Source organism: Phalangium opilio, unplaced genomic scaffold (assembly GCF_054372755.1).
Source record: "Phalangium opilio isolate 3A_F unplaced genomic scaffold, DU_Popi_V2 ptg000039l_1, whole genome shotgun sequence".
In the NCBI taxonomy this organism is placed as follows: Eukaryota; Metazoa; Arthropoda; class Arachnida; order Opiliones; family Phalangiidae; genus Phalangium; species Phalangium opilio.
Window position 1 is genome coordinate 1086807 of NW_028324162.1, and position 15384 is coordinate 1102190.

Sequence of the window (15384 nt, forward strand, 5' to 3'; positions counted from 1 at the left end):
TGCCACTCCGTAAATAGAGTCAACTGATCTAAAGTAATAGTATATTATTAATATATATGCACATAAAATTGAAAAAGGAGAAAAGATCTATTAAAGAAGCAGAGAACGTTGGTAATAAATATCGCACACCATTGTATTGCGGGTTGGCGTTTTACAGGGGTCCGTAGGCAATACGGGTCCTATAATAAATATTCGGTTGGACGCACCCTCTGGAAAGCTGTGGCGGTCCCCGCTCTCACCCATGGGAACGAGGTGCTCTGCTTCCCCCCCCCGCCATGGTAGCCACGTTGGAACGTACCCAGTCGGTTGTGGGCAAGACAGCCCTCAACGCCGGTTCCATGGCAGCCTACGCAGCCATTCAAGGGGAAATGGGCTGGCGCTCAATGGAAGCGAGGGAGGCTAAATCTAAACTACTGTACCAAGGCAGATTGAAGTTTCTTCCGCCCGATCGCTTCGCTAAACAAATATACGACTCGATTCGCGCAAACGGCCAGGTAACTGCCTGGACCGCTCGCGTGGCGGCCCTCGACCGTAAATACGGCGTCGGCACTGAGCGTGGTGGTGCTGTCTCCTACTCTGGCTGGGCAAATTTCGTTGATGGTGAGGCCAAGGAGCATGCGGAACGTATATGGCGCCATTCCGTCGACAAAAAACATAGCCTCCGGTGCTATCGGGCAAAGTCCCTCCCAAACATGGAGTCTTTCTACGATGGCTCTCATGGAGGGGGCCTGCTGTTCCAGGCCCGTACGGGATCTTTACTGACTGGTGTGCGCCAATCGGAATTGGGACCGGTCTCCCCCGTATGCCGGCTATGTGGTGCTGAACGGGAGGATGTCTCCCATGTCCTACTGGAGTGCCCGGCCACTTTCCCGGATAATGACGCATTCGCCTGGCGAGCGAAGCATTACGCTGCTCCACTAATGGACGTCTCGGGCCACTCGGGAGGACTGTGAGACCACCGTGTGGTGCGCGAGATACTGTCAACGTGGTGGAAAGCGAAACAGGCATGGCGTGTTAAATGTCGTATTTCAAGTAGGCTTTCGGGGTGAATGGGAATTTAAGCGAACTGGGGATTTGGACAATTTATCTCAATGTGGCTAAAGGAATTATCTATTTTATGAAGACAACCAGGATTTATTAACTTAAACTTTATTTAAAATGCATATAGTTATAACACCGCGTCTTGGGATTGATTAAACAACAAACTAACTCAAGAAATATCTAGGCTAGAACTGATGATTAAATTGATTCTGAGTTAGTTTTTATATACAAATGATAGCAAAAACGGATTTATGTTCTAAGAACGTCGGATCATAGCTTTAGCCTCTAGTACCATCCTCGCATACTTTATTGAGAAACTTCGTCTGCTTATATTTTGACTGCACCCACAATTTCGATCTCTAGAAGTAGCTATATACAGAATTTGTGGGTGGAGTCAAAATATAAGCAGACGAAGTTTCTCAATAAAGTATGCGAGGATGGATAGTGAATTCGCTAACTCCGACGTTCTTATCCCATAAATCCGTTTTTGATGATAGTAATTTAAAAAACATCATCCGGCTGGTCTATTTTTTAACGATAACGTTTAAGTTTAAAATCTAATCTAATTTTTGCCAACATTAAATATTATTTTTAGATACAGTTCTAATCTATTTTTTAACATCCTCCCCCCGATAATATTTTGTGTTGAGAGTCGCTATCCTTTAGTTCCATTGGGTACAGGAGTTGCACCGGTCTGCGAAGAGTACCCTTTGCTGTTTTCACTAAGCATGCTCTAATTTTTCCGTCTCTGCCGGGATATAGCTCTTCAATTCGTCCAATTCGCCAAAGGTGTCGAGGGCACTTGTCTTCATGTATCAAGACCAGGTCATTGATTTGTAGATACATCGAGGGTTTGGTGTCAGAAGACATATGGGCAGATCTTAGTTCGAGCAAATATTCGTTGCGCCAGCGTTGCCAGAATTTATTGAGCAATGATACTCGATACAGCCATCTTTTTGTCATGTCGCTCCGGTTTGAAATTTCCTTCAGTTGAATCTTCGGTGGAAGGGAATTGAGGCGTCTTCCAATTAATAGATGAGCGGGCGTCAATGGAGATGGCTCGGATGGGTCGCTGTTGAAATAAGTTAATGGTCTAGAGTTTATAGTACCTTCGATTTCGACCAATAAGGTTTCCAATTCTTCATATTTGACTAAGGCGCGACCTAAGGTTTTCTTTAAACATGTCTTGACCGTTCTCACTAGGCGTTCGAAAAATCCTCCCCACCATGGTGCTCGTTCGACGTTGAATTTCCATTTGATGTTAGAGGTGATGAAGAATTCTTTGAGTTCGGTTTTAGATATCTTCTTCCAGAGGTCCTGTATTTCTCCATTGGCTCTCTTGAACGTCTTGGCATTGTCGGATAGAATTACTTCGCATATGCCCCGTCTTCCGATGAATCGTTTCAGCGCTAGTATAAACGTTTCCGTGCTGAGGTTGGTTGCAAGTTCTAAGTGAACTGCTCGACTCGTTGCGCATGTGAATAGTACGACGTACGTTTTCTCCGTTCTTGTTTCGGTGTTGACTTATACGAAAATCGGACCCGCAAAGTCGATGCCCGTTGCTTGGAATGGGATTGTGTTGGAAATACGATCTCGTGGCAAGGGTGCGGTTTCTTGAGTGATGGCTTTCGCTTGTAGCTTTCGGCATATCCAGCACTTTGACAGGAGTTGTTTAACGACTTGACGCCCTTTTGGGATCCAAAAACGATCTCGAAGATGTGTTAGAGTACTAGTGAGGCCCAAGTGGAACATCCTTTCATGGCTGTTGATAATTTGTAGTTTGGCAAAGTGAGTATTCCCAGGGAGAATTATAGGATGAGAAACGTCGAAGTCGAATTGAGATTGTTGTAGTCGCCCTCCTACTCGTAGAATGAGTTGGTCGTCTAGGAAAGGTCGAAGGTTCTTGATCTTGGAGTCATGTTTTATTTCTTGATTGCTTGCTAGGCACTTGATTTCGTCGGAAAAGACTTCAAGTTGAACAAGTTTCATCCAATAAGTAGTAGCTGCGTCCAAGTCGGTGATCTCCAGTTCATTACTATGTCGTCTATTAGTTTTGTGTCTGAGATTGTGGTAATATCGCAGGACCCAGGCAGTGACGCGTAGAAGTCGGTTAAGGGCGCTAAAGCGTGTAGCAACTATGACGGGCTCTTGGATTCGAATGTGGCAGGTCGCTTGTGTAATTTGGACTATCTTCCTTTGTCGTCGCAATTCTGGATCTTGTAATTCTTCAGTTGGCTGCGTTGGTTGAATCTTCTTCGGCCAAAGATCGTTTGGTTTTGAGAGGAATTTGGGTCCATGCCACCAGTTTTCACTGTTGTGTAAAGCTTCTATTTTCATGCCTCGGCTGAGAATGTCGGCTGGATTATCGGGACCGGGTACGTGGGACCATTGACTGGGTTCTGAATTCATCTGGATTTCCACGATGCGATTCGAGACGAATGGCTTCCAGTTGGTGGCTGCGTCTCTTATCCAATGGTAGACAATCATGCTGTCCGTCCAGAAATGTTGAGTTGGTTGATCGTTCTCGAAACAGGTAGCGACGGATTTCATAAGCCGTGATCCTATTACGGCGGCTAATAACTCTAATCTTGGGATCGTTGCTTTCTTGAGTGGAGCAACACGGGTCTTTGCAGATACGATGTTAACTTCAAATACATTATTGGGAAATGCCGTTCTCAGGTAAACCACAGCGCCGTAAGCCCTTTCGCTTGCGTCCGTGAAGCAATGAAGTTCATGGAAAATTCGTTGTTTCTTCGGTAGCGCGTGGTAACATCTGGGAATCTTTATTGCGTTGATTTTAGGAAGATCTTGACACCATTCGTTCCATTTCTTCAATAGATCTTGAGGGAGGGTTTCATCCCAAGTGCTTCCTCGTTCCCACATCTCTTGGAAAAGGCATTTGATAAGAATGACGTACGGCGATAGAAAACCAATTGGATCGAAGATACGAGAAGCGGTTTTGAGAACGAATCTCTTGGTGTCCCGTTTGAGAGTCAGCATTTCTAGAAGCGGACTTGCGTCGAATTGAAAGATATCTTCCTCTGGTTTCCATATTACGCCAAGAACTTTTAGAAGCGTTGTTGTTGTTTCGACTGCGTCGTTTTTAGTTTGGAGATGAATGGTTTCCGAGGGAAATACTTTGCTCCAATGTCCTTGCAATTCCAATGAGTTGGTCTTCCATTTTCTAAGAGGCATTTGAGCTGTCGCTAGGATTCTTTCTGCGTCCGTTGTGAGTTCCAGAGCTTCGTTGACGTCGTCCGCTCCCGCTACCAAGTCGTCCACGTATAAGCATTTCATTAACATTTCACAAGCTTTCGGGCATCTTTCCTTGAATTGTAGAAGATGCTTCTTTATGGTGCTGGCGAGAAGATATGGACTGGCATTTACGCCAAAAAGAACCCTGGACATGCGTAGAGGAATGACTTTGAGACGTTCAGGATCATTTATGTTTCCGTCGATCCAAAGGAATCTTGCAACGTCCTTGTCTTGTTCATTGAGACTGATTTGTAGGTACGCCTTCTCGATGTCAGCCATGAAACCGATTGAAAATCTTCGAAAGCGAATGAGAATTCCCAAAAGGCTTGGATTAAGATTAGGTCCGGTGTACAGGCAATCGTTTAGGGAAGGATAATTTTTGGCCCTTGAAGATGCGTCGAAGACGATTCGTAACTTCGTTGAAACTCGATCATTCTTTACAATTCCTCGGTGTGGCATGTAATAAACTTCTCCGTTAGTGGCGTGACCAGGAACTCTCTCTACGATCTTTCGTTGCAAATAGTCGTTGATGACAGCGGAATATTGGGCGAAGTAAGTGGGATTTTTCTGGAATTGTTTAATCAGGTTACGGAATCGGCAAGCTGCGACGTTGTAGTTGTCACCCAGTTCTTTGCGGGAGGTCTTCCACGGCAAGTGTACTTGATATCGACCGTTTTCGTCTTGTGTTATAGAGTCTTCGTAATGTTGGAGTGTTTGCTTTTCTGTATCATCTTGCTGTACTTGATCGATGATTCCCAATGCCTCCACTTCCCAAAACGTTTTTAGTTGCTGGGTGAGCTGAATTTCTTCGACCGTCTCTTGCTGTCTGGGCGTTATGATCGAGGATTGAGAGATTCCCAGGTTCATGGAAGAGATTGTCGTAGGGCCGTGAATGGTCCAACCCAGCATCGTGTGTACCGCCGTAAGCGAATGTGAGAGCCGTTTGACATCGCCGTTAACCATTCTCCAGTAGAAGTCCGCGCCGACAAGAACCATTATTTCTTTCGAGCAGTCGGGTTGGATTAAGGATTGATCGGCTAAGCGAAGACCTCGGGATTTCATTTGGACCATTATCTCGTGACCAGGTACTTCTATCAAGGCACTGCTGATTTTCGGCGTTTCTAGGGCTTCGATGCAAATTGATTCCGTGCCGTCTGGATTGCTCAGAGTTAAGCGGACCCGATTTCTGCTCTGTGGGATGACGTGTTCGCTTTCGAAAGAGTGAATGGAAACGGTTTCGACTCCAATTACTGGTAGATTTAGAAGTCTTGAAATGGATTCCTTTACGAATGTTCGCTGACTTCCTCCATCCAGTAGACAACGTACAACTTGTCTTTTCGAGTTGAATTCGGCGATGGCATAGGCTGTTTGTAGAAGAACGGTCGTTTTGTCAGATTCGCTTAGTTCAGAGGCGACTGCTTTCACGTTGACGTTTGCTGAGCTTGCTGATGACTCTTCGGTTCGAGGATATGTTATTGGACAGACGGTTTCGTGATGCCGGGCTTGACAAAAATGACATTTTGTCTTAGATTTGCATCTTCTCGATAAGTGTCCTTTCTTGGCGCAAACGAAGCATCGTCCAGTCTTCTTGAATTTTTCCTTTCTTTCTTCGAAATTTAGTTCCTTGCATTCTTCGATTCCATGATCTTCGGATTGGCAGAAGGTGCATTTAGTTTCTTCGTTTGAGACTGCTTTGACTTGAGTGTTGAGAGCGGATGTAGACGCATGAACCTTTGAAGATTTCCATTGATTTTTGTAATCTCGTTTCTCCCAGGGATCTGTTTTGTTCGTATCGAGGTTAGTATACGTCGTATTATGATCTCGGGTGGTTAATTGGAAGGTTCTTTCTCTGCTTTCAAGTTCCTTCTGTAGAAATTCCAAAAGTCGATCAACACTCCATTCGGCGTCCGCCTCGAAACTGCGACTGAACTGTAAGACGATTTCTTCGGGGATTCTTTGCATTAGAATAGGACATAACAGTGTTCCATACGTCTTAGATTCGATTCCCAACGAGGCTAAGCTTCTTATTTGTAGTTCGCAAGCGTCATGTAGTCTTCGGAGGCCAGTGAGGTCCTTCGCTTGTCGTACTGGTTGAAGATTTAGCAACTCGTTCATGTGGGCGTTTATAATCAGGTCTGTTCTTCCGAAGCGATTCTTCAGGATTTTCACGGCTTCGCCGTAGTTGTTGCCGGAAAGAGATAAACCTGCGATGGCATTGAATGCGACCCCACTTAGATAAGTTTTGAGGTAAGTGAATTTTTCGGTGTCTTCTAGATCGGTGTCATGTATTGCTGCTTTGAATTGCGACCAGAAATCTTGCCATCGGCTTGCGTCTCCATCGTAATTTTCGATGGTTATTGTCGGAAGTTTGACGTTCATTCTAACGGTACGGTTTGCTACTTGTCTGGCTTCTGGAATTGGAGATCGCGTTCTGCGGGCTCCGTCGTTATTTTCTCGTACGCTTCGAAGTCGTTGATCAGTCCTAGTCATAGTTGCCGTGATTCTTTCCGAATAGTCCATGTTTCTGCGGACTTCTTCTTCGTATGCAACTTCGTCTACTATCTCGGCTTCTATAGATTCATCAAGTTCCTTCATTAGTTTCTCCTTAACTTTCAGTTGTTCCAAGAGTTGTTCAATCTCTCTGATATCGTCGTCGGCGTAATCTTCAACGGTGATCAGGTCGTCCAAGCTTTGCAGAAGTTTCGTAGTGGCTGTTCTAACTATCTTGCGTTTCTTCTTGCATTTTTCTAACTCGTTCATCGTTCACTGATTGTTCTGTAATTCCTTTGTCCCGGGTTTCGGCACCAATGTTAAATGTCGTATTTCAAGTAGGCTTTCGGGGTGAATGGGAATTTAAGCGAACTGGGGATTTGGACAATTTATCTCAATGTGGCTAAAGGAATTATCTATTTTATGAAGACAACCAGGATTTATTAACTTAAACTTTATTTAAAATGCATATAGTTATAACACCGCGTCTTGGGATTGATTAAACAACAAACTAACTCAAGAAATATCTAGGCTAGAACTGATGATTAAATTGATTCTGAGTTAGTTTTTATATACAAATGATAGTAATTTAAAAAACATCATCCGGCTGGTCTATTTTTTAACGATAACGTTTAAGTTTAAAATCTAATCTAATTTTTGCCAACATTAAATATTATTTTTAGATACAGTTCTAATCTATTTTTTAACATGGCGTCAGGCAAACCATTCCGACCTGCCGTACTTTGGGGTTCATTGACAGGGTTCCGGCCTCATTCATGTCCCCTTTGTATATTTTGTACATTTTTGCCTCAATTTTCGCTCTGAATTAATCTGATTATTTGTTTTTGATTTTTTCTTCATTCCATTATTTTATTTCTCGTTGCTACTTTGTGTGTTGAATGTTTATGTATTTTTGTATTTTTTTTGGCTGAGCTCCTACAGGGGAGCCGCCCCGATTCAAAAGGGTGTGCTTCATAGTACGGCTAAAACAATAAACCTGTAAACCTGTATTTCTTTTACCCCTGGGGGTTCGGCACTTGGATTGTTTTTGAAAAATAAAATTAAATAAAAAAACAGCACAAGAACTTAGGGAAAAGTATGTTTCCCTATGTTAAAGTAGTATAAATTACTTGGGTAAAAAGTGAAAGTTTGTCACTATTATCTATGCAGATATTCGTACAAGTACATAGGTTCTTTCGTAGGTCATCGGTTCTTGAGAGGGCGCGCCTTATGTTCGGGTGTGTCAAAACATGGGGTTTTCATATGTGTGATTGTCAAAATAATACCTCTGATAAAAACTATAAACATAACACCCTGTTATTAAAAAATATTTAAATAATGGCAGTATGACCGCAACGCGATTACCTGTAAACTAAAAACAAAGCTCATCTAGCCTAATCTTATCTAACAGATTATATTAATAATAATAATGATAACTGAAAACTAACCTCTGTATTTCTTCCTTTTCAATCATTTTTTTCGCGTCGATAACTGTGAAAGCTTCTAAAATATACAATATTTTTATAAATATAATTTAGTGCACTACCTTTCTTCAAGGGAAACATTACATAAAACTAACTTACGGCTACTTGAAAGATTTGCGATGAAACAGTTTATAAAATTTTGGAAATCTGCAGTGACCTGCGGAGATGCTTATTGTGGTTGAATGTCTACGGGTGTTATTATGATCCCCATTTTTTATATAACGATAGGTTTTCTTCCAAATTGATGAGCTCGTGCTTCAGTTCAGCCAGTTTTCTTTTCAGCTGATCATTAGGCAATTTTAACTGGAGTTATATAGTTATTATAATATATGGAATTTAAAATGGACAAGGTTCTTAAACTTCATGGTGTTGCAAGTTACAATATAGGATTATTATATCTACTTTAAACGCTTACCAAATGATGTATATCACTATTACTAATCCACACTAGTAGGTTTTTTCTTCTATATTTTTAATGTGTTCAACAAACTTTTTTAAGTTGCTGTTCACAGAACATGTACTATTGTACATTCTAGTTTGATTGTCTATTACAATAAAAAATTCATTCAGAGAAAATTTATACTTATTGGATGTATGGATAATTGGTTTTCACCTTTAATAAATTTCATGTCTAAAAACTCTTTACCAACTTGGCACATCAGGCCATCGCCACAAATGGCCATTCCGTTGCCAAGTTTTGCAACTACTCGACAGCGCATCAATTCTATTAATTGAAACACGTTATATTAAGGAGATAGTTCATCGCTTAAAAACACTTTTAACTATGTCTCCAACACCAATTTGGTTCAAGACATTTGGTTACTTATAGCTTGGTACTATCGGTTTACCTTCAGATTTACGAGTGTGGTCCATACCCGATCTCGATCTTGAACGTTCTTCTAAAAATAAAAGTTATATTTAAAAATTGTTTTTCAAGTTTTCATTTAGGATACCTCTAACCGTTTCTCCATGTTGACTGTCTTGACCTGGATTGATCTAACAAAGTTATGATTGTATTGTTACAAATAAAGTATAAATGTATACATAGGCTATATTATGATAATGATTTGAATGCTTCTATTATGATAGTCATTTGAATATATTAAATATGTAGATGGAATATTTGAAAATTTCTCCATACAGAAGAGTTTCATTACTTCTAAATTTATTGTACTAGTCCGCTATTGTGTATTTTAATTTTGCCTAATACATTTGCCAGATAAATAGGGTCTCGACTATCAGTAAGGGTCTCAAGTGAGAAATAAACTATTAAATGCATCATTTATTTTCGCCAGTCATAAAAATTAGTAAATTATGTGAAATAAAAGTGATATTTCTGCTGGAAATGCGTATTATTTTGTCTTACGCTTTAATTTTTATGGATCGAAAAACCGTAACCCGTTATTGGCCACCTTTTATCTGCCCAAAATATAAGTGAATGTAATGTGACTTACCTCTATGACGTTCGTAATCCCTCATTCTTGCTATAAATAATGGTAAGTGTGTACTTAATTTGTGGGGAAAAAATGTATATAGGTCTACTGCGTAAAATATACAATGTAAAATACAACATGCTTAAACAATGTTTAAAAATTTTAATATACCGTTGTCTCGACTCAACACTGACGACGAGGATGCTAAAAGTATAAACAATGACCACATTATCTTTTTGTCATTATTCCGATTGAATAGTCAATAAGTCAGGTTAATCACAATTTCAACACAAGATCACAATTTGAACACAAGATCATGATACTATCGGGAGTCGCATATATTCCCCTTAGTCCACCCATAAACGTCTATGAGAAAAATCCCGATATAGTCTTCACACTCTTAGAAAAGGCCAAGAAAATAGTGGAAACACCATCAATTCCAATCTGTTAACGGTTTGCGTATACTACATGGTTCAGGCCTATTCTAAGAGAAAATCAACTCAAATAAATTCCTCAGAGAAAATTCAAATAAAACCAGATCTAACCTTAGCTGTTCTCTCCTAAAAACCGAGCCAAAACTGCGGAGGGATTTTCTCCGTTGTTAGTTTCGGGTGGTTTTGTTTACAATTTGAGTGGATAACATGTGCAAGGGGCTAATCACGGTCAGACTCACTGTACACCGATTATAGATTACGTGTAATCTTTTTATCACTGTCATGGGCAGCGTTTTTAAAGATTTCTCATTATCACTTTTAATACAGTCAAAGGTACTGACGTGAACACCGATTGCACTGAGTGACCGGCCCCTCGATTTTTTCTTATGACCATTGTTGCGGAGATTTTGTCTGACCGGAATATTGCCGACACCCGATTTGATCAATTCAAACTTGATCTATACTATCTGAAGTAGTCTAATAAAATTTAAATAAACTGAACATGTTAATTGAATCTATAAATCAACAATTTTAAACTGTTAAAAACTATATATTTACGTACCCCAATCATTGGTGTCCATCTTACTAAAAAGTTTCAAAAACTGTTACACACCAATTTTATAACATGATATTTTTTTAAAGTTTTAAAATAATTTCAATTTTCAAAGTAAAGTGTATGAAGCCTAAGACTATTAAGCATTGTGAACTAGAAACAATGTTAAACTCCCTTTCTTTAATTGCCATCGGCCGTGAGCTAAAATATTATCTTTCAAATTAATCATGAGTCAATAATATGATATGGCTCGCTACAAGTGTCTTAGACAAGTAGGAATAAAATATTCGATTATTTCTTTGAACGTTGCGCAGGAAGGAATTCTCCTGAGTTAGTGAATGATCTGAGCTTTCGTTATATTAATGCAGATATATTGTTGAAAAAGTAGCGTGTAAACAAAAGCTTCTGTACTACCCTCCTTTCTAAACTAGCTCAGTTTAAATATGTGTTTCTGGACAGAAACAAATTTAAGTATGAAGTATGCAAATAGTTGTAAAAAGTAAATAAATAGAAATGTCATTTGAAGGCACAACCTAGGCCAATATTGTTAGTGAATATTTATAAATAGATTGAAACCCCATTGCTAACTTAAATAATATGGTCCCTTTGTATTATTTCACTATAGGCGGTTGTGATCTTGAAAGGGACTTTAAAAATTGAAAAAGGGGATACTAAAGGTTATATTTGTAACTTCCGAAGGAAAAGTTTATTTTTGTCACCAGAATGGCTTTTTAAAATAATTAGTGATTTGTCCCCGTAAAATTTTCAAATCAGTGTGAAATTTAAGTCTCACTATGGATTCATTGGAGATTAATTTGTTGATGTAAAATATGAGAGTTAGTCAGATGCCCTTTAATCGTTAGTGGCAATTCATTTCAATAACATTTTTCGTATTCATTATTATTGCAAGATAGCGTTAGCGGTTGATGAGTGAATGTCATTAATTGACATCTTTAATTACCGATTTCATCGAGGTTGTTTTGCTTGTCAAACGTTCATTACGAAGTTTCTGTGCAAATTGAAATGAAAGTTCACGGTGCTGAACCAGAGTAACGAGTGAAGTAAATGAGGTTTAATTGATTAGTGAAGGAGAGGGTTTTGGGGTATTACACCACCCTCGGATACGCTTCAGTAGCAATGCGCCGAATCCCTATCAGCCGAACCCAATCCCATTCGACCGAAAAATCCGCACTTTGGCGGATTTACGATTCGGTCCAATTGGACAATCCCATTGCACGGAAAAACGCGCACATCGGATTTTTCCCCAATGGAATTAAAATAAATAAAATTAAATTACCTTAAATCAATTTAAGGCCTACGTAAAATGAACACAACATCCAAATTTTTTTTAAATTATTGTTTTAAAACTACGGGTTGTAAGAACAAAATAGTGATAAATCAGCAAAATATGACATAAATAAATAAATATTAGCAATTGGCTTTATTATGTTATATTCATCATTAAAATACTTTAAGCCAGCTGTTTCAATATACTTGAAGGGTATGTTCCCATTTTCCCCTATCCCTTAATCCTCAAAAGGAATATTTCGCCCAAAAGATTTTTTGTCGTTTCGCCCAAGCCCGGAAGTTGAGATCAAATTTTTAGCCAAGAGAAATGAAAAAACCTAGAAAAAAATAAGCCTTGTTTGACGCTTTAATAAATTTAGAGAAATATTAAAATATTTTTTAATCTAGCATAAAAGGGCAGTGGTGGGAATTTTCAGAAGAATCTTCCTTAGAAGGGTGCTATCGCGCCTTCTAACCCTTCTTTTCCGTAGGAGAGAGGGCAACACTATAGAAGCTGAAGGGCGCCTTCTTTGAAAAGAAGATTGAGTAAAAGAAGGCACAACTTCCTTCCTACTACCCTACCTTCCTTCCCCAGACCGAAAAATGCCCGGAATGGAGCTTTAGCTATCGCGAAACCCCCTTCTAAGATTCGGAAGGTTTTCCCTCGAGAAGGGAGGTGAGCCTTATTTTTTGGGAAGAAATATCTATTTAGAATTAAAGAAGGCAACTAGCTCGAGCTAGATGTTTACCTTCTTTTTTTGGGAAGGGACAGTGGCAAAGAAGGGAAGTGTTGGGGGAGGGAGGGAATAGGTATTGCCCAAGAAGGGAATTTTTTTTCCGTGATGTTAACTGCCCGCGGAAGGTTTTAAGGCTTCTTTCAATGGGAAAGAAGTTCTGATAGGTAAGGTAGTACAGCTCTATTATGAAATCAAATACGAGAAACTATCGGTAGATGATGTTATTCCACCAAAGAATAATTTATGTATTTGAAGATATGAATTTGATTGAATCGATGATGATTACCGAACATTCTCAATTTATTAAGTCACTAGTATGTAGTAATTACAATTATGCTTTTTCTATTGAGTTCAATTACTATTTTTCTGCCCTAATGAAATATTAAACCTAGGCCTATATGTGAATTATGTAAAAGATTTTAATATTAAGCATAAAACTATGGATTTTAATATGAAGCATAAAATTACGGACAATTTCAATATTAAGCATAAAATAACGGACAATTTCAATATTAAGCATAAAGCGTAATATTACAAATTTTAATATTAATCTGCAGCGATTCCAAAACAGATTTTGACAACAAACTCGAAGAAGGTAAACAAAAACTCGCTTTTTTATTCAATTGGTTTATATATAACCTACACTCTTAAAATTATGTGTTCCAAGTTGAGCGGAAAGTTGTGCAAAGTCCTAACACACTGGCAGCACAGTTTTCCGTTCAACTTTGAAAACTTTCTGAAGGATCCAATTTTTCACGCTAGAAGAGTGTGTATAGTTAAACGTTTTTTTGTGCAATACTGAACACTACGAATGGAACGATTGGACATTTGAACGTGCAAATTGGATCGCTTTAATTAGCAAAATCGCACACTTAAATTCGTAGAACAGCACGCATAAGTTGGCAGAACCGCACGCTTTAATTCGCGTTATCGCACGCTTAAACTCGCGTTATAGTACGCTTAAACTCGCGTTATAGCACGCTTAAACTCGCGTTATAGCACGCTTAAACTCGCGTAATCGCACGCTTTAATTCGTGTAATCGCACGCTTTAATTCGCGTAATCGCACGCTTTGATTCGCGTAATCGCACGCTTTGATTCGCGTAATCGCACGCTTTGATTCGCGTAATCGCACGCTTTAATTCGCGTAATCGCACGCTTGAAATCGCGTAATCGCACGCTTTAAATCGCGTAATCGCACGCTTTAAATCGCGTAATCGCACGCTTTAATTCGTGTAATCGCACGCTTTAATTCGCGTAATCGCACGCTTTAATTCGCGTAATCGCACGCTTGAAATCGCGTAATCGCACGCTTTAAATCGCGTAATCGCTCGCTTTAATTCGCGTAATCGCTCGCTTTAATTCGCGTAATCGCACGCTTTAATTCGCGTAATCGCTCGCTTTAATTCGCGTAATCGCTCGCTTTAATTCGCGTAATCGCACGCTTTAATTCGCGTAATCGCTCGCTTTAATTCGCGTAATCGCACGCTTCAATTCGTATAATCGCACGCTTGAAATCGCGTAATCGCACGCTTTAATTCGTATAATCGCATGCTTCAATTCGTATAATCGCACGCTTTAATTTGTATAATAGCAATCTCACGTGTAAATTGGATCGCTTTCAATGGCGTATACGGACACTTACGTTCGTAATGTTGGACTCTGAAAATGGCATATTTGGTCACTTTCATTAGCGAAAGTAAGAACTTTTGTTGGCCTGATTTAACTCTTATCGGTATAGTTAATTCAACGAAATTATTGGCAAGATTGGTTAATATTTTCAGCCAATAAAAACTCTTTATTGGCAAAGTTGAAATAAAATTGAAAACTTACAAAAAATACTTTTAGATAGTCATGACAAGTTACAGAGATAATTTGTTTACAATGCTAATTATAGGTGCTGAAATCCTTTCCGAATCAATTTTAAGAACTATTTTCTGAAGGTTTTCCATTGTTTTGGCAATTTTTGGTGGGTACTGAAGTTGAAAGGTGTAATAGCCTGACACCAAGGACGCTATGGCACTTTCAATGTTCGTAACTTCGAAACTAACACCCTCTATTATGATTTCATATGGACAATTAAGTAGATCGTCACTTGAAAATTTAATAATCAGAGTGGCAGTTACAGGTTCCTAAAATAATAGAAAAAACTTATTAATCTTCGTTTTATCAGGAATATAATCAATTTTAAAAGCAGGAATGGAGCACAAGTCTCCTTGGGCGCGCTTCATAGAGCTCCTCCCTCAACGCGTAACAATTGTTTTAAAAATATTATAAAGGATTTCGTGAATCCTCGTCTCGACCGTTAGGAATGAGTAGGCAGTCTAATTTTTCCTTACATTTAGTGTGTACCAATGCTTCACACATTCGTTAAATAAAGTTTTCAACGTTATCAAGCACGCTTTTAGTTCTAGATCTAAAATATAATTTTAAATGATTTAGTAACCATGGTAAAGAGTAATATTATAATTTATGTTAAGGAAGATACTCTTGGTTTAATGACTAAAAATCAATAATTATGTCATTAGAGTGTGGCTTCCTTTACGTAAATAATAAAATCTTAATTATGAATTGCCGTCTAAGTGATAATTTTCACCCTTGAAAGCCTGATCAGATAAAACTTCTTTTTTCATCTTCAGAGCGTCCAAAACAATTTGGCAAGACTTTCCTT

At 39.1% G+C, this 15384-nt stretch overlaps 1 protein-coding gene across 1 annotated transcript; it reads right to left on the reverse strand.

Moving 5' to 3' along the window:
• Nucleotides 1–1656: 1656 nt before the first annotated feature.
• On the reverse strand, nucleotides 1657–7056 carry LOC149680972 (uncharacterized). Its single transcript, XM_089834478.1, has 2 exons — nucleotides 2631–7056; nucleotides 1657–2564 (listed from the first exon to the last, which is right to left on the reverse strand). Exons 1-2 carry the CDS (start codon nucleotides 7054–7056, stop codon nucleotides 1657–1659), a joined length of 5334 nt encoding a protein of 1777 aa, XP_089690604.1.
• Nucleotides 7057–15384: the final 8328 nt, after the last annotated feature.

What these genes read in the sequence shown, in the direction of transcription:
- LOC149680972 (XM_089834478.1), bottom strand. Translation starts at nt 7,056, where the DNA reads ATGAACGAGTTAGAAAAATGCAAGAAGAAACGCAAGATAGTTAGAACA. An exon ending in CGCACCCTTGCCACGAGATC is followed by an intron (nt 2,565 to 2,630) that starts GTATTTCCAACA and finishes TTTTCGTATAAG; the next exon opens with TCAACACCGAAACAAGAACG.